The following is a 19,221-nucleotide window of genomic DNA, read 5'->3' on the forward strand; positions in this document are numbered from 1 at the left end:
CAAATGCTTGTGCCGGGTGCAAGAAGCAGCACAGAGAGGCCACTTGCAGAGTGGCTGGAAGCAGGCATCTGGAGTCAGATAGGCCGGGAGTTTCAGGCCCAATTTTCTCTTCTGTAAAATGGGGATAATAGCACCCAACATCTAGAATTATTGTTAGGATGCAAGAAAATGAAAAAGCACTTAGCACCGTGCCTGGCACTTATAAGTACTCTGAATAAATGGTTGTGAATGACGATGAGGGTGATAATAATGGTGTTGCTGCTGTGACCTGCCCTAAGGCTCTCTGCCCCTCATGCCCCCAGCACCCTCCCATACCCATCCTCCCCAGGGGCTGGCATCACAGAGCTACACCTATAACTCTCATCATGGGCAAGGGTCAGGACCAAAGCAAAGCCTTCTTTCTGTTGGAAGGTTCAAATACATTTTCAAACATCTCTAAAAACCCCCATTTCCTCAAAAATCAATTTTCTTTGTCGACTCCTATGAAAAATCTGTTCTTGGTAGTCATTCTCCCTGTGATCTGGAGCCCACTACTTTTAGGCACAACCCATTTTATTGCTGGGCACCTGCAGTTTTTAATAAGTTGTCCCTTGTGATCAGTTTCAAGTCGAGCTCTGGTTACCAGAAACACCACACATTGGATATTTCTCTTGAGAACCACATGGGGGAAAGCCTACACCCTTCTCCCTAGGGCAATTATTTCTCTTAACACAGGCCGGGGCTACATGTTGCTAACCTGCCCCTCTATCTAACCCAAATCTTCTTGACGGATATAGCACAAGTAACTCACAAAACCCAATCTTGATGCGCATCCTCTTGGCTGCAGAATTCCAGTCTAGCATCCTGATCTTTGTTTCCTTCAGGGAGGCTCAGGTCTCCCCAGAATGATTAGGGAGATCTTGCTCAGCTGAGAGTCAGACATACTGTGGTTGGAATCCTGGCTCTACCTGCCCTAGATGTATGACCTTGGACAAGCTCCTCAGCCTTCTTGGAGCTCCATTTTCCTCATCCATCAAATAGGGTTAAAAATCCTGGGCTTGCAGGTGGCTGTACAAACTCAGTGAGACAAAACATGTGAAGGGCCCAGTGTAATGTGAAAGTTCAGGAACTGGCGGCTATTCTTGGTTTAAGAGAGAAAGGTGCAGAGTTCCTTGAAAGGGCAGAGCAAGAGAATCTGTTCTCCCTGGAGATACAGAGGGCCCTGGGTTCAGAGGTGAACTCAACCCACCCCAGGCAAATGGCAAGACGATCTCATGGCAAACAGCTGGAGCCCACCACTGTAGGCCCTGAGCCATGTGCCAGCCCCGCCTGTCCCAGCAAAGGGGCCTGGGGGTTGACACAGCCAGTGCCAAGCCAGATGGGGCAGTGGCCAACTTTCTAGTCAGTCCAGATGTCTGTCTTTCTCAGATGAAAACTCAAAAATGTGGCCTCAATCAAAGTGGCTTTTGAGAACCGTGTGTTCTCCAGACTCTGGCAGGAGGATTGAAGAGGGCTATGAGCTGGGACCCTTTGATAAATCCCAAGGGGTCAGGAAGACCTGGCTCAGGCTAAGTCCTGGGAGTTCAGCTGGGTACACATTACCTCTACCACTCAGAGTGAAGGGAGCAGAGGGGAACTGTGGGCTGGTCTAGACTGACTCCCAGGCCAGCTCTCCATGCAAGTTCTGTGGCATTCTGGAACAAAAGGGATTTACCTATGCCATGCAATTAAGACTTCAAGGCAGTCCTTTTCCATGTCAGGAATAGTGGCATTCTGCTGGGACCTTCTTCAACAGTCCAGCACACAGCCTCAAAGCCAAAATGTGACTGAAGGGAAGCCATGAAGCCACTCCCAGGCTGCTCACCCTATCACTCCCACCACTGCCTGATTTGCTAGAACACTTTACTGGGGATGACAAAGGCTTCCCCCAGAAGCATAAGCCTATTTTATCAGAGGAGAAATAGGGGCTCAGAGAGGCAAAGCCACTAGTGCCAGGGATGATCTAGGATCCAGAAGTCCTGTCTGTCTTGCCAACCTTCCCCAAACCTGCCCTGGCAGCTTGTCTTTTCTTCCTCTGCTTCTTGTATAGAAGCTTCCTTGTCATCCCCACTTAAAGAAATGTGCCCACCCCAGCCCAGTTCAGGCATGAAGCGAGGTGCCTTTCATGTGTTTTTGATGTTTACGTTGCCCTGGTTTTTGTTATTTCTTGCTCAGTGTACTGGGATGCTTGACATTCCAGGCTCTGTACCCTGGTGCCCAGCGCGCTGAGATGTTCTGAACACAGTGGGGGAGGCCACCATCTGGGATGGGGCGGAGCGAGGGCAAGGGCTGAGCATTGGGTGTGTTGGGGGAGGGGTACAATTGGTGTTCTGCACGCACCTGATCCACAGAGCTCTGCTCCCGTGCCCACCGCCACTGGGCTCTAGCCCTGTCTGAACCGAGCTCACCAGCCGTATTTGGAGCAGGTTCCTTGGACATCAGGTGGGCTGAGCTCTCAAGGCTGGCACACAGGTGGAACCAGGAGTGCAGCAAGTGGGTGAGCAGGTAGCTGCTTCAGTACAGACTCTGGCCTTTTTCTCCTGCTCCCCACCCTTCCAGCGGAGGGCTCCCCCACTCTCAGAAGTGCTTCCAAGATCTGGGGATGTGGTCATGGTGCCTGTCAGCCCTGGCTGAGGGCAACGGGCCTAGAATCCTCCTCCATTGGCAGCAGCCAGCCCTGGCATGGACCTCACAGCCTGCATCTCTGCACCCCTGATGGGCTCCAGAGCTTGGGACAGGCAGGCCCTGTGCTCCCACTGTCCCCTCCAATCCTATAAGCGGCAGATGTGACATATAAGTGAAGAATCCAGAGTGGCTCTATTTTCATTTTCACTAATGTCACCTGATAGGTCTGTGGCCACTAACATCACTGTCAGATTGGCTTAGTGAATTACAGAGGAGATACTGACCCAAGGACCCTGTGGTGCCCTGAGTGCTGACACCCCACCCAGAGGGCTGCATCTCAAGAGCTCAGGATTATGCTTGGTACCCAAATCAAGGACACCTTAAGGGCTGAAGACTTGCCCAGAGGAAGGTTCCAAGAGGGGCGTAGACCTCAGCTGGGAGGAGAATCCCAGCAGTGAAGCGGGATTCTGAGAAGGCCCTTCTGAAAGCCTGTTTCTCAGCTGCACCACTCCACTCCTTTACACTCACGCTGTTGGCAGCTGAGCCCACTCTTCCCCTTCATTATTTCTCAGATTCCAGAGGCAACAGCGTGACAGCTTCTGAGCCCTGAGACAAGGAGGGGAAACTTCTAAGGCTGCCCCTGAATTGCCACTTGGATGAAATCTCATTGTTCCTACCACCTAGAAAAGCCAGCTCCCTCCTAGGACAGCCCTAACTGGGTCAGGAGGTCCCAGGGCAGGTCAGCACCTTGGTCAGCGCAGCAGGTACTGCATGCCCCTCAGAGGGTTGATGGGGTAAAGGGAGAGAGACCCCCACCCACTTGTCTGAATGAGCCAGCTCTTGGGAACCAGAACCTGCCCAGAGCAGGGACTTGGGAGCCCTGGCCCCACCTAACCCTTCTGACATGTCTGCCTTTCTACAGGAGAGCCAGGGCTGAGCAGGGCTCAGCAAGAGACATACTGTGCTCCAGAAAATGTTGCTCATTCTCTTGGTCTTACCTGCACATGCAATTTCCTTGGGTTGTTAAACTCTTCCCCATTACTTAACTGTCCTACCCCTAATTATTCTTCAAATCTCATCCTGGAAGTCACCTCCTCTGAGAAGCTTTCCCTGATCCACAGTGTTTAGCCTGTAGGGCCCCCATCCCATAGTGTACAGATGTGCAAGTTGTGCGCTGCACAAAAGCACCATCTCTAAGGGAATCACTGGCATCCTAGATTGGCATATTTATGAAGATGATCTTGAACAAATGGAAGGGCAGGTTTTTCTAATTTGCAAAAAGGTGCTACTGGACCTATGAGGGGCCTGGGTTCCACTGCCTGTGTTTGCACAGCACTCAGCACTTGACCAGACACTGCTCAAACCTCTTCATTCCTGATGCCTACCAGCCATCTATGACTACCCACTAAATTGTAAGCTTGGAGAGGAAGGTGCGGTTTTTACCACCTTCTCTACTCTCTGTCCAGGGCCTGCATGCTATGGCCTCTTCAAATGGGGGCTTAGTCAATGTAAATATTTGTCGACTGATTAGAACGTGGGATATAGAAGTTTCAAGGGTTCAACGCCTGATAGGAAAGAGAAAAGAAAACAAGGAAAGAAGAAAAGTGGCAAAAACACCTCTGGCCTACAGGGGAGACCTGGGCAGTTTGATGCACATCTCCTGTGCAGTGGGTCCATTCCTTTCTCACTTTCTTGAGGGATACTTTCTAATTACAATAATGATAATGATTGTAATAGCCATGGTTTATTGACCTAATACTAAGCATGTGCATCATTTCATTTAATCTCTACAGCAGCCTACGAGGCTGGCACTATTACTATCTCCATTTTACAGATCAGGAGACTGACGCAGAGAGAGGTGATCAGGAAGAGCTGGGACTGGTACGTAGTATGTGTTAGACATTTAAGCCTGGGAGCTGAACACTACCCTTTGCTACTTCGCCAAAAATTCTATCACACTGTAAAACCGTCTACACTTATTTTTAGTTTGGAAAATAGTCACTGCTCCACAGCTGAGTCTGATGCAAGGAACAGCCCTGCCCCTCCCATCTTTGGGCTCCTGTCCAGCCTCCTGACAAAGCTGATTGACCAAGCTGACTGCTGACAGGCAAAGGAAATACACACCAGGCTCAGGCCCAGGCCCAGAAAGGAGGCCTGGAGGGAGAAGACAGACAAATGGGCAGAAGCCACACTCAGGCACAGGCATCTGGTCACCCTCCTCCCAATTGTGCAACTAAGACTGGGGAGAGCATCGTGAACAGGCATCTTGCTCACTCCTGAAATTGCAGTCCTTGGCACATACAAGGCACCCAGTGAGTATTTGCTGAATGAATGAATGAATGAATGAACGCATGTTAGGTTTTTCCCATCGTCCAAAAGAGGGCAAGGAACTAGGGCTCCCATACCCCAAGGATGAGGACATCTAGGACAGACATTCAACCCTAATTCAAAGTCAGGGAGGCTGGAACAGGAGGTAAGGAGATAAAGAGGAGGCCTGGGGGCCCCATCAGGGAGAGAATAAAGAAAACACTGAATCACTGAATCAAGATCTCTGGACCCCTGGCATCTGGGAGGGGTGTGCAGGGGAACACTGAGTGAAATCCCTAAAATCTGATCAAGAATCTCTGCAAGAGAGAGCAGGCCCTTGCAGGCAATCAGATGGAGCAGGCAGGACAGACTGTACCAGCAGAGGGCTGCCAGGAGCCTCAGTGCTGGCCAGAAACACCTTCAAGGCAGGTCTGGGAAGTCTGCAGTTTACCAGCCTGTTCTACCTGCCCGGCCTCTGACACCCTGGAGGGGAAACCCTGGCAGGAGAGGGCAGGCCCAGGGAGAGCTTCCTCCACAACATGTGACCTTGGACTCCAGCACTCACCTGGTCTGGGTGGGCATGGGGCACACAAAGTCACCCCCCAGAAGGCTCCCACACTGCCACAGCAGTCCTCCTGGGTAGTCAGCTCCAGCAGAGGGTTGGCACACTGGAAGGAGAGGCCATGGACACCTGTGACCACCCGCTCTTCCCTCCCAGGCTGTGCACAGAGATGTCCTGGGAAAGCCTAGGACACAGAGCTCACTCCCCACATTCTGCCAGAGGATGTCCCCAGCCAAAGAAGGGGAGAAGGGAGTCAGCCCATATCCCAGAAGGAAGCAGAGAAACCTGCCATGCACTCTCCCAGCCCCAAACCTTGTGTGTGGATGGGACACCCCAGACACAAGATCTGCCCTGTGCGGGGCTGCAAACCACCACCCTCCATGGCCCCAACCACAGACAAAGGGTCCTAAAGGAAGAGCTTCCTCTGCCTACCTCCAGGGAACCACAGGGTCACCCACAGAGTGGGCCTTGTGAGCAGAGCCCCAGGCTCAGGGACACCCCAAGGTGAGAGGCCAGGGACGATCTGGGAATTCAGGGTGTTTACCCCTTGGCTGTCCCACCTCCTCCAGTTCCCTAATCTCAGATAGGGTTTCTGGAAATACCTTAGTTTCTGGAAACTAAGTGGTTTCCTGGCAACCCCAAGAAAAACCATACTGGGTCTGGTCTAACCCCTATTCTTGGGTGCCTGGCCTCAGAAAATCTTCCCTGATTTCCCATTATGAGCTGAGGATGGTTCCAGAGGGCAATAGGAGTATCTCTCATCTTTGTACCACCAGGGCTTTGGGGTTAACCTCCATTTGTTAATCCCACACCTCTGTGACCCCAACTGTAGCCTCAACTGGATAAAAAACTCCTGGCCAGATCCTAACAGCCCCACTGGTCCATGTGCCAGGGGTCATAGGATCAGCATCTCTAGGCTGCCTTCACCTGAGGATGCTGGTGACAGCTCCTCCAGAGGGGAACTTCCTTGGGTCCTCTTCTGTGTGCCTGGTATCGACAAGCACCAAGTAGAGCCCAGGAAGGAGGCCCAGACTCTCCATACATGGACAATTTCATGCCTTGGGTTTTCCCATCTGGGAAATGGGAGACTCTGCAGACACTCACATTCCATAAGAACAAAGAGGACAGAGAGGAGGAGAAGGGCAGACTGGGGACAACTGCCATCCTGGAAGCATCCAGGGCTGAGGCCAGAGCTGTGTTCTCACCTGTCCGTTCACAGTGTTCAGGTAACACCGGCCCAGCAGTCCTCGAGGCCTGGGTGCTGCTGGGGGCAGTGGCCGAGGGGGCTCTCCAGACCGAGCAGGGATGTTGTTGCTGTCCCAGAGGCTGTGGCCAGGGCTGGCAGGCAGCCAGGGCGGGGGTCTGGTCTCCACGCTGTTCTCCACTAGGGCCTCCTCCACCCCGCCCCGCACCTGGGCCACCTGGTGGATCTGCACCGAGGCCTCGGGCGGGTGGTGAATGTGCACCTTCACCAGGGAGGGGTTCACGGAGGCTGGGCACAGGGGCTAGAGTCAGAGCCAGGGAAGCAGGGCCCCACCCTCATTTCCAACCCTCTGAAGGGTATCCACCACCCCTGGGCCAGGCAGGCCACTGGCTATGTGTCACCCCAAAACTCTCCTTCCATTTCTTTGCTCCCAAGTTAGAACCCCAGAATGATCCCTTGTGGGGACGGGATGAAGTGCAAACTCTGTCACTGAAGGAGCCTCATTATCACATTCCAAGCTACCTTCCTGATTCTACCTCCCCCATGACCCTGGCCAACCCTGGAACTCCAGCCCCCTGTCTCCTGCATGGCCCCACCTCCGTGCCTTTGCTCGTGCCAGTCCCTCTGCTTAACCAGATGCTACCCATTGTTTCAGGCCTAACTGCAGTCCATCCCCTCCACGCAGCTGTCCCAGAGCACTCTGGGCTTGGGAGCCTCTCCATCCCCTGATCCCCTAAAGCATTCTGTATTTTTTTGGCACCTAATAATGGAAGGCAGGGAAAATGAAATGTTTTATGCTGATATTCTATTTCCCATCCATTCTCCCTCTATTACCCAGGCCCATGGATTCCTTGAGGGCGGCACCCTGCCCTTACACTGTTTTGTCTTCCCCAAGGTTCCCAGCACAGGGAAAGGGCAAAAACAAGTCGATAAATTCCGATGGGAGGGGGCTGAGAAGTTGAGGGAATGAAACTTAGCGCTGAGGGCCAGGAGAAAGAGGGAGGTTTGATCATAAAGGAAGGACTACAGGCAGCTTCCCTATCCCTGTCACAGCCATGGTGACAGCCTCCACCCAACTGGCACTCCTCCCAGGGTCCCGCCGGCCCAGCTGTGCCAGCACTCACCCAGCTGGTTGGAGAGCGGCAGTGTGAAAGTGGACTGCTTCAGGGGGGCTTCCAGCAAGGCCCTGGGGCGGGACCCCCTCCCTGGAGGCTCCCTGTCCGGCTGCGGGATAGGCAGGTGGCAGAACTTCCCGGTGGAGTTGGCGGGGCACCAGCATTCGTCCCTGCCGATGCAGCGGCCTCCGTTCAGGCAGGGGATCTGGCAGAAATCTGCAACATCAACCCTCAAGGTAACCAGCGGTGGAAGAACAGTAGCACCCGCTCTGTGGCCGGTGACCACCACAGAGAAACAGGCGGCAGAACCCTGACCCTAGATGGCTCCTGTACCCCAGAGCCCCCTGAAATGTAGGGACTTTCCACTTCATTCATGTAGAGTGAAGAAGAGTGGATAATAACCAGCCCCTGCCTTCCTGAAAAGCCTGTTTAGGCGTTTCCCTGCACCCCACAATAACCTGGGAGATGGGGAGGTGGCATTATCATGAACTCTGTCTCTTCTCTGTTGAGGAAACTTGGACTCAGAGAGGTTATGTGACTCCTAGAGTCACACAGCTAGGCTGCCAAGTGAGGACTCAGCTCCCCATGTGATTTGGGACAACTTGTGGAGCCACAGTTTGGGAGCAGCGGGCTCCAGTCCAAGGCAGGCCTGGCTCTCTGGCCATCTACCCTCCAGGGCCAGCTGGGAACCATCTGAGCAGGAAAGGGACTCACAGATGCGGAAGCCAGACTTGGGATCGTGCCCATGGCCACCCTGGCTGTACAGGGTGGTGGTGTCGCCCCTCTCACAGCTGTTGGCACAGTGTCCACGGGCACAGGTCTGCTTGCAGATGGTGGGAGTGAAGACGATCTTGATCTTCTTGATTTTCTCCGTGAGGTTCAGCCCTGCAGAGAGAGGGCTTGGGTCCAGGGGGCAGGGCTGAGAGGCACAGCTGTGACCTCCAGAGTCTGGTTAGAAAGCCCCATGGGACTAGGGCTGCATTCATTTCAAGGGCATTTGCTGAGTACCTACTGGATGCAGGGTCCCATCGTAGGGGCAAGGTGATACCTTTGAGAAGCTCGCAGATGTGCCAGCCACCAAGCTCACACTTCATGCACATCAACCCTCTTGAGTGGGTGGTATGTTAGGTTGAATCATTAGAAATTGCCATTTTTGTAGGTTCCTATGGCTGAGTGTTGGTATTTTTCATATATCCAACCTACTGTGTCCGTTTTACAGCTAAGAAAAATGAGGCCCAGAGAAGTTTGGGTGCTCAAGTGACGCAGCTAGCAAGTAATGCAGCTGGGCTTTGAACCCAAGGGCAGGGAACAGAATGCGGCCCCGGCTTGCCAGAGAGGAGAGTTTTCTAAGAGAAGAGAAGATAAAGCCTGAAAGGATTAGAGTCAGGTTTTGTGGGGGACCTGATTACCAGAACAAGGATCAGGCACTTTATTTGGTGGGTGGTGGGGAAGCCACAGAAGACTTTTAAGCAAGACATCATGCTGGCTGTGATGTGCCGGGGGGTCCGGAGGCAGGGTGACCACCTGGGAGGTCATGGCAGCAGTGCAAGCTGAGGCCGCTTCATGTCCCAAGAGTGGTGGCAATGAAATTGGGGTATTAATTCAGTACGGGGAGCCTGGGGACAGAAGCCAGAGGCAGAAGGTTGAGGGAGAAATGGGAGGGGAGGAAATTGAAAAAATATGTGTTGACCATGAGTTTGAGAAGCTTGACTGTGAAGGGAGGAGATAGGAAGAAAGCGGAGAAACAAGTGTGTGTGTGTGTGTGTGTGTGTGTGAATGAGAGAGCTGTAAGCAATTGTACACGTTGAGGGGAAAGGGCTGAGAGGGTGGGAGAGGGTGAAGATACAGAAGAGGGGGGACAAGTGATGCCAGCGTTCCAGAGGAAATGACAAAGGGTGCCAGAATGTGCCTTAGATAAGAGGGACACCTCCCCCTCAAGATGGCGTGAAAAGAATCGTCAACCATGAAAAGGAATGAAGCACTGATACACACAGCAACATGGATAAACCTCAGAAACGTTATGCTAAGCCAGGCACAGGAACTCACGCCTGCAGTCCCAGTACTTTGGGAGGCTGAGGCAGGAGGATCACTTGAGGCCAGGAGTTTGAGACCAGCCTGGGCAACATGCAAGACCCTATCTCTACAAAACATTTAAAAATTAGCTGGGCATGGTGGTGCATGCCTGTAGTCCCAGCTACTCTGGAGGCTGAGGTGAGAGGATCACTTGAGCTCAGGAGTTTGAGATTATAGTGAGTTGTTATCATGCCACCACACTCCAGCCTGGGCAACAGATCAAGACTCTGTCTCTTAAAAAAGAAAAAGAAAAGAAAAGAAAATGTAACGCTAAGTGAAAGAAGCCAGACACAAAAGATGGTACATTGTACGACTCCATTCATGTAAAATGTCAAGGATATGCAAATCTATAGAGACGGGAAATAGGTGAGTGGTTGCCAGGGATAGGAGGGGACATAAGGAGTGACTGCTGCTTAGTGGGTACAAGGTTTCTATTTGGAGTGATAAAAATGTTGTGGAATGAAATAGTGGTGACGGTTGCACACAATTATAAATATACTAAAAGCCACTGCAGTGTAGCCTTTAAAATGGTTAATTTTATGTTATGTGAATTCCACTTCAATTTTTAAAATGGAAAAAAAGGAAGGAGGTGAGCTCAGGCACAGATGTAAACAGGGGAGTGGTGGGTGTGATAGGCAGGAAGTTGAGGAGCTCTCTGGGAGGTGGGGGCATGTCTGTGGGCTGATGGATGGGGCCTCGGGAAAGGAGGGGAGGGGAGGGGAGGCCTGGAGTAGCTGCTCTGAGAAATGGAGGGAGAAAATGTCCAGGCACACAGGGAGGGGTTGTCAGGCAATAACAAAGAGTGTGCCATGGTGTGAATCCACAGAGATTCTGTTTCCTCCTGTGGGAAGCAGAGGCGCAGCTGTAGGTGCTGAGGTAACAACTGGTTGGGTTGATCCAGGAGAGTTGGGGTTTGTAGGAGGGATGAGGTGGAACGAGTGGGACCAGGGAGTTGAGGTTCACAGCGGGATATGAGGGAAGCAAAGGCAGGAGGGGATGATAGATTGGGCAGAAATAGAGCAGTCTAGGTCTAAAGGTTGCAACGGGGTGAAGTCCAGGTCCACCGGTTTAGGACCCCTGGACCCCAGCACAAAGCAGGTGCTCAACAAGCGTTTGTTGATTGGCTGAAAGAATGAGGGACAAGGTGACAACTCAGCCCCTCTGTGAGAGCAGAGGGGGAAGCCAAGGTGGGAGAAGAGAGTTCTAGAGGCCCTGCTCTTCTAGGACCCAAGACAGGGTATCCTTACCCCAGGGGGATGAGGGGTGCTCCAGAGGTACCGCCTGTTGGGTGCCATCTCTCTGCTCAAGGCCTGGTCCCGGGGGCAGGGCGTTGGAAGAGAGCTGGCTACTGGCCGTGGCAGTCGGGTGAAGTCGGACAGTGCGGGACAACCCCACGTGCTGCTGGGAAGGGTGGGTCTGGCTGAGGCCACTCAGGGTCCTGTGGAGACAACCGCGGCATGGGGGTTTGCACCCTGGGAACAGTGTGTCTGTGCCACTCCTCATCCAGCCACCCACTCTCTGCCTTTGCACAAGAAAAATGCTCTCTGGCTGCCTTCTCACCCAGGTATGGCTGACTCCCGGACATGAAGGTGCCCTGAGGCAGAAGGACTGATCTAAGGCCTGCCGGCTAGTTTTGTAGAAATACCAACCCCTATGTGGAATCACCAGGCTTTTGGTGGGTTATTCCGGGCAAATCACTTAGCTCCTCTGGGCCCCAGGACCCTTAACTGCAAAATGGGGGTGTTAGACGGTCCTCACGTAGCTCTGACATTCCAGAAGTCTTTGAGAACCCACTATGGACCAGCCCCTGCCCTAAAACCAAGTCCTGTACCTACTCCCTACCACTTCTTAATATATCCCTTAATATGAATTACCTGTAGAAGAGGTGCCCAACAAACACACCTTCAAGATTGATTCAGGGCAGAGCCTAGAGTCTCCCTCTCATTGATTTTTATTGTAAGAATAATGTAACAACAATATTCAAGGAGAAAAACATGAATTCATCATCTCCCATCCTAACAGAGCAACTACTTTTGCATATTTTCTTTCAACCTTTGCTCACGTATATGATTTTACACTATTGTCATCACCTAGAGATACAATTTTAAATTCCGTTTTTCACTTAACATTAGATCACACTTTACACAATTCAATTTGTCATATTTGTCATGTTCATCGCTATATGATAGTCCAGCTAAAGATGAATCACAACTTATTTAGACATTTACCTGTTACATATTTAGATTTTTTAAAAAGTTTTTTGCTTGTTTTTGTTTTTGAGACCGAGTTTTGCTCTCGTTGCCCAAGCTGGAGTGCAATGGCGCGATCTCAGCTCACTGCGGCCTCTGCCTCCTGGGTTCAAGCAATTCTCCTGCCTCAGCCTCCCCAGTAGCTAGGATTACAGGAGCCCTCCACCACTCCTGGTTAATTTTTTGTATTTTTAGTAGAGAAAAGATTTTGCCATGTTGGCCAGGCTCGTCTTGAACTCCTGGCCTCAGGTGATCCGCCTACCTTGGCCTCCCAAAGTGTTGGGATTACAGGCGTGAGCCACTGCACCTGGCCTGCTTTTAAGTTTTAAATATGTACATCCTTACCTATATGACTTTGTCTTCTGTTAAAATATTCCTTTAGTACAGGGAGATTTGTTGTACTATTCTATTTTATTTTGTATGTTTGAAAAAATGTTATAGGAAACATCTTGAAAGGATTAAAACTTTAGGATGAGGCTGGGCGTGGTGGCTCACGCCTGTAATCCCAGCACTTTGGGAGGTCCATGCGGGCAGATCACTTGAGGCCAGGAGTTCGAGATCACCCTGGTCAACATGGTGAAACCCCATCTCTACTAAAAATACAAAAATTAGCTGGGTGTGGTGGTGCATGCCTGTGGTCCCAGGTACTTGAGAGGCTGAGGCTGAGAATCGCTTGAACCTAGGAAGTGGAGGATGCAGTGAGCTGAGATCATGCCACTGCACTCCAGCCTGGGCAACAGAGGGAGACTCCATCTCAAAAAAGCAAAACAAAACAAAAACTTTAGGATGAATTCCTGGGGCTAGAATGACTGTATCAAAGGTTACAAACATTTATGTCTGTAGGCACACACTGGTGTATTGCTTTCTGAAAGGGTTGCATCCAAATATATAAATGAACCACTTAGAGCACAATCTTGCCAGCACAGCATATTATTAATTTTTAATACTTTGCTAGCTTTGAATAAGCACAAAGTGGTACTTCAATGTTCTTTTCACCTCCCTTCTCTCCTTTAAAAAATTATTTTTGAGGTTAAAATATTTCAGGTATTTATTTACCACTTGTGAAAATCCTCCGCTCATGTCCTTTGACATCTTAACTGCTTGAATTGTCTCATACATTTGGACACATTCTCTTGATGTTTATTATTGGGCAGGCTGTTCTAAAAGGCAGCCTCTGTTGTAAATACTCTGTCATTGTCACAATGTCTATGAACCACTGTGTATACGACAGTGTCTGGACTGTGGTGGGTGTAAGCGTATTGCAGACATCAAAGCTGAGAGAGGCTCAGTCCTTGCCCAAGGTTATACAAGAGCTAAATCGGGACACCAGGATGCCAACCCAGGGCCTGATCCACAACCTGTGTCCTGCGCCAGCCGACAACCAGCCCAGACCCCAGTGGGAGCTCAGCCTGGAAGCCTCTGCTCAGGCCTCGGGGGCATCCCTTCCCCCAGTAGGTCCCATGCCAACCCTCCCCACTGGTTTCCTTGCCCAAGTGGGATAAGGCCCTGGGATTCTCTCCCTCCCCAAATCTCCAACCCAGTTCCGTTAGCCCTCGGTGACCAGGCCATGAGCAAACTCCTTATGCTTTCCTGGCAGAAGGCAAACTAGGACTGGCCTGGCGCAGTTGTTCATGCCTATAATCCCAGCACTTTGGGAGGCTGAGACAGGGGGATCACCTAAGGTCAGGAGTTCGAGACCAGCCTGACCAACAGAGAGACACCCCATCAAAAAACACAAAAATTAGCCGGGCTTGGTGGCACATGCCTGTAGTCCCAGCTACTGGGGAGGCTGAGGCACGAGAATCGCTTGAACCCAGGAGGTGGAGGTTGCAGTGAGCCAAGATCACCCCACTGCACTCCAGCCTGGGCAACAGAGTGAGACTTAATCTCAAAAAAACAAAACAAAAAAGAAAGCAAACTCCCTCCGAGGACTTCCAAGAAAGCACCTGGGAGAGAGAGGTGGCTGAGCTGCTGGCTCACTGGGAGCCTTGTCCTGGGTACCAGGCTGGTGCCATGCTCAGGTTAGTGGCAGCGCCACCGAGCATCCCAGAGAGGTGAAAAGAGTAGCTCATGTTCTGCCCAGACCACTGCCACTTTTCTGAACTTCACCCTGACAAAGAGCTCTCCAGTCTGGTCAGGATGGAAACTCAAAGTGTTCTTTCTTGGTGGTTTGTTGTCATTGTTATGTTATTGCTGCTGTCAGTTTTTTCTCTAATTGGTGCTCAGAGCTCATGGCACCAAGATCCCAGGGTTCAAATCCCTTAAGGGCCAGTTGGGTAGTTTTGCAGAGAGGAAAACCAAATAAACAAACCATGTATTCCCTAGTCATAGACAGGACCTGGCTGTACAGAGGAGAGGGGTTGGGACTGGGCCAGACAGATGTTGGTTCTGCCTCTTACTAGCAGCACAGCCTTGAGCAAGTCACTTAGCTCCCCTGAGCCTCAGAATCCTCATCACTGAAACAAGAATAGCAATGCCCACCTCATAGGGCTGGTGTGAGGATGACGAGAACAGTGAGACCATGCAATTATTTCACAAATACAAGTAAATGGTCAAAGTAGAAAAATACGCCAGAATTTTTAAATTGCAGAAACAAGGAGGAAAAAAGGAGTTAGCTACAGTTTGGACTAAATACATCTCCCCAAGCAAATAAGAAAACATGACTGGGCCACTTAAAGTTCTTCTTTAAGGGAAATAAAAAGACTCCAGAAAAAAGTGTTATTGCTGTCCAAGTGTCCTTATATATACACAGGGCCAAGTGTCTAATCTGGTGTCAACACATTTTTAACAACCGGAGTCCTCTGAGCCTAATTCATTGTCACCTACTACTCTAATGGGGATTTGGGGTTAAATGACAGAAATAAAAAAGCCCTGCATTCTGAGAGGCTCGTCGTGGAGTAAAGGAAGAAGCTCCCAGTTTTTTTTATAGGTCCTGCCTCTTATTCCTAAAGCATCCATATAAGGAGGTTGATAACTCCCAGCCTAGGCCTCAGAGGTGAGCAGCGAGAGAGGCTCTCGCTGTGTGGAGGGCTGCAGGTTCTTGGCTCAACTCTGGATCCCTGGTGGTCTCCAATTGGTTACCACTGCCATCACCACATAGAAGGGCACAGGCAGCTAGGATGGAGTGGAGACTGTGAGCTGTGGAGTTTGCAAACCCCACTGTCTAGCCTTGTGTTATCTTTGCACTCATTTCCTTTAAGCAAATCACAAGCCTTTAGCCAAATCCTGTTTGCATGTTCTTTCCTAGTCTCAGGTTGTGGGACATCAAGAGAAGGGTCTGGTGCCATGTTTGCCCCAGGCTGGTCCAAAGAAGCAGTATCCCCCCGATTAAGGACAGTAGAGGTCTGGTAACAGAAGAAGGCAAGTCTCAATGAGAAGGTGACCACAGCCCCCAGGAGATGCTCCATCTACTATCAGCCTTGGAAGAACCGCTGCAATTTCATCAAAGGACAGAGGCTCCCAAACTCACCCAGCACAAGAATGGAACTTGCTATCTTTCTGGGACTGTTCCAGGGAAGTCCTGGCCAAGCCTCCACAATGGACCAAAAAGTCATCTCTAGACTTCAGGATTTCATGAATCCATAAGATTTTGGAACAAAATTGGGGGAACAACATAAAGTCGCTTTTCATTTAGGTTGCTAAGACTTTAAGACAAACACACACAAAACTGCCAATCACTACCACCATAATTTCACGAAAGAAAAGACATTTCAGAGCCAAAAAAGAAACGTTTGAATAAGCCTAACTTCATGGAAATCTCACCAAATGACTTTATTTTCTTCATTTCTTTATGGATCATGAAATCCCCATCACAGGCCAGCACAGAGCCAAGAGACAGCCACCAGATCCACCACAGTCTGTTCTCAACTGTGGACTCTGGGCTTTTCAACCAAGATGAGGAAAAATTCTCATCCCAGTGGCCGGGGTCTTCAGGCCCACAAGAAAGCTGCCTGGGCAGTCTGTACCCATAATGATGCCACTTACTGAAATGTGCAAGGTGTGCCCACACCCTGCCCGACACACTAAGGTTTCCCAACAGCGATGGGAAGACAAGTGGGCGAGGAGCTCTGTGCCCTCTACCCCATTCACCCTCACCCTAGCCTGGCTGCTCTCCTCTATTTACTTCATAAATTGGGCTTCCAAAAACAGCTGGCCCATCATATCCATGGGTTCTGCCTCTGCAGATTCAACCAACTGTGAATGGAAAATATTTGGGGGGAAAACCCCCAAAAATAGCAATCAACAATGAAAAATAATACAAATAAAAATTATATAGTATGACAACTATTAGCATTTGCACTGTATTAGGTATTATAAGTAATCTAGAGAAGATTGAAAGTATATGGGAGCATGTGCGTAGCTTATATGCAAACATTATGTCATTTTATATCAGAGACTTGAACATCCATGAATTTTGGTATTCACGGGGGTCCTGGAACAAATTCCCTGTGGATATCGAGGGATGACTGTACTATTTTGTTTGGAAAGGCTCTTGCTGCTAAAAGAAAGTTTAAGAGTGTTACTAAAGATGCATAGAATATGCCTGTAATCCTAGCACTTTGGGAGGCTGAGGCAGGCAGATCACTTGAGGTCAGGAGTTCGAGACCAGCCTGGCCAACATGGTGAAACCTGTCTCTACTAAAAATACAAAAATTAGCCGGGCGTGGTGGTGGGCACCTGTAGTCTCAGCTACTCAGGAGGCTGAGGCAGGAGAATCACTTGAACCCGGGAGGCAGAGGTTGCAGTGAGCCGAGATCACGCCATTGCATTCCAGCCTGGGTGACAGAGCAAGTCTCCCTCTCAAAGAAAAAAAAAGATGCATAGAATAGTTGTAATTATCATTATGAACATGAAGCCAGATATTTTATATACATCATCTTATCTATGTTATTTTAGTGAATGAAAAAACTAAGTTGCAGAATATATGGATAGTATGCTTCTAGTTTTGTGTTTTAAGAAAAGCTTTTCTCTCTCTCTTCCCCTACAGATGTTTATATAAGCATAGGAAAAGGCCGGAAGATCTGTAAATAGTGGCCACTCTTTAAGAATGAGAGTGTCTGTGTGTGTGTACCTCCTATTTTAAACTTTATCATTTCAATATTTTTGAAATTTTTACAATAAATATGCATCACATGGAATAAACATGTATTTGTTTTGTAATCAAAATAAATCTCTATTCTTCCCAGCAACTCCATTTTATAGCTAAGGAAACTGAGGCTCAGAAAAAGCATGGTGAATGTGTACACATAACTAGGACCCACGATGGACTGTGTTAGAGAGCAGAGGTACAGGAGTTCAGATAGAATACAGACCATATCTAGGAGAAGGATCCAGGGAGCTTCAGGGATAGGTAGGATTTTAACAGACCCAAAATGAGGAGGCAGACATTCCAGATTAGAAAAACAACATAAGGGCCAGGCACGGTGGCTCAAGCCTGTAATCTCAGCACTTTGGGAGGCCGAGGCGGGTGGATCACCTGAGGTCAGGAGTTTGAGACCAGCCTGGCCAACATGCTGAAACGCTGTCTCTACTAAAAATACAAAAATTAGCTGGGCGTGTTGGCGGGCACCTGTAATCCCAGCTACTTTGGAGGCTGAGGCAGGAGAATTACTTGAACCTGGGAGGTGGAGGTTGCAGTGAACCGAGATCGCACCACTGCACTCCAGCCTGGGTGACAAGAGTGAGACTCCGTCTCAGAAAAAAAAAAAGAAAAGAAAAGAAAAGAAAAATAACATAAGAAGTGCATGGAGGTGGGAAGCACAGGCCATGTTTGAAGAAGAATAAGCACCATTTGGATAAAGCACAGATTAGAGGGGAGAGGGGGGAAGGGAAATCATTCCAATTCAATGCCTATCAGGTGGCAGGTATCATGCTAAGTGTTTTAGCTAATATATCATTTACTTGTCCAAACAAATCTATGATCAAAAACCCCTGCTTGGCCAAACCCACCTTAAAGTAAAAAGACAAATGACATGGTGGGAAAAATATGTGCAACTCGTATCATATGAAAAGATGAGTCTCCATAATATCAGAGTTCCTAGAAACAGAAATGTCAGAGACCAACAGCCTTAAAAGAAAAATCAGCAAGGAATATGAACAGGTCACAGAAAAAAAAATACAAATATTTCTTGAACCCAGAAAAATATGCTTAACCTTTCTCCTTGTAAGGGATGTGCAAATGAAAACTATGCTGAGGCAGCATTTTTTAATCCATCAGATTAGAAAAAAACCCAAAGGTTTAATAACATACTCATTTGTGAGGCTATGCAGAAACAGACGCTCTCGGATGCTGCTGGCAGGAATGTAAATTGACATGACCCTTCTGGAAAGCAATTTGGCAACGTCTATCCACATCCCAATGCATCCGTGCTTTGACCCTGCTGCTCCACCTCCAAGACTATCCTGCAGATAAACCTTCTGTGGTAGGTGTTGCTGCCCTGCCCTGGTCCCCTTTCTGGCTTGTGTATCTGCAAGTGTAGCAGCTAAAGGCTTATACCTGTGATTTCTTCCAAGCCATGCTCTTGGCTGATGGGAACCACCTGAGAAGCTCCTCCCACCACCATGACCACACAGCCAATGACTGCCTGAAAGGGAAGTTCAAAAGCCTGGGCCCCCAGGCCTTAAGGAGAAACAACTTTGTAAGCTCTATCCTCAATCAGGTCAAAGCTTGATTTACCTGGGACCACATCTTTACTTGGCTCTCTCCCCTTTCCCACACTGCTTTCTTCTCTCCTTTCGCATTTCCCCCGCAAAATCACACACACTGGAATCCCACCTCTAGGGGACCCGACCTAAGACACTCGTAAACGTCCAAAATGATACATGAACAAGACTATTTACAGAAGCACTATTTTGTAATAGCAAAATAGTTTGTACAGAATGAAAACAACTTAAGTGTCCTTCAGTAGGGGATTGGTTAAACAAACAAGGATCTGCTGGCAGAATGGGGTAATAGGCCCTGGAAACACAGTGGCAGCTCCTTTACATCAATAAGTTAAGCTTTCCAAGATACACTGAAAAGTGAAAGCACAACAGCCCAATCCCACCACTGACTGTTTTTGTACAGAC

The 19,221-nt window shown here is 49.5% G+C and overlaps 1 protein-coding gene across 2 annotated transcripts in view; it reads right to left on the reverse strand.

Annotated features, from left to right (window-relative positions):
• Positions 1-19,221, reverse strand: part of LTBP2 (latent transforming growth factor beta binding protein 2) — a 113,690-nt gene that overhangs the window by 45,999 nt on the left and 48,470 nt on the right. For both annotated transcript variants that reach the window (XM_063793715.1, XM_016926412.3), the window contains exons 4-8: positions 11,152-11,342; positions 8,546-8,716; positions 7,841-8,047; positions 6,718-7,004; positions 5,516-5,618 (exon numbers count right to left, since the gene is read on the reverse strand). In XM_063793715.1, the coding sequence (XP_063649785.1) occupies positions 5,516-5,618; positions 6,718-7,004; positions 7,841-8,047; positions 8,546-8,716; positions 11,152-11,342 (959 nt within the window). The remainder of the gene's footprint in view (positions 1-5,515; positions 5,619-6,717; positions 7,005-7,840; positions 8,048-8,545; positions 8,717-11,151; positions 11,343-19,221) is intronic.

This window comes from Pan troglodytes, chromosome 15 (assembly GCF_028858775.2).
Source record: "Pan troglodytes isolate AG18354 chromosome 15, NHGRI_mPanTro3-v2.0_pri, whole genome shotgun sequence".
NCBI classification, from domain to species: Eukaryota; Metazoa; Chordata; class Mammalia; order Primates; family Hominidae; genus Pan; species Pan troglodytes.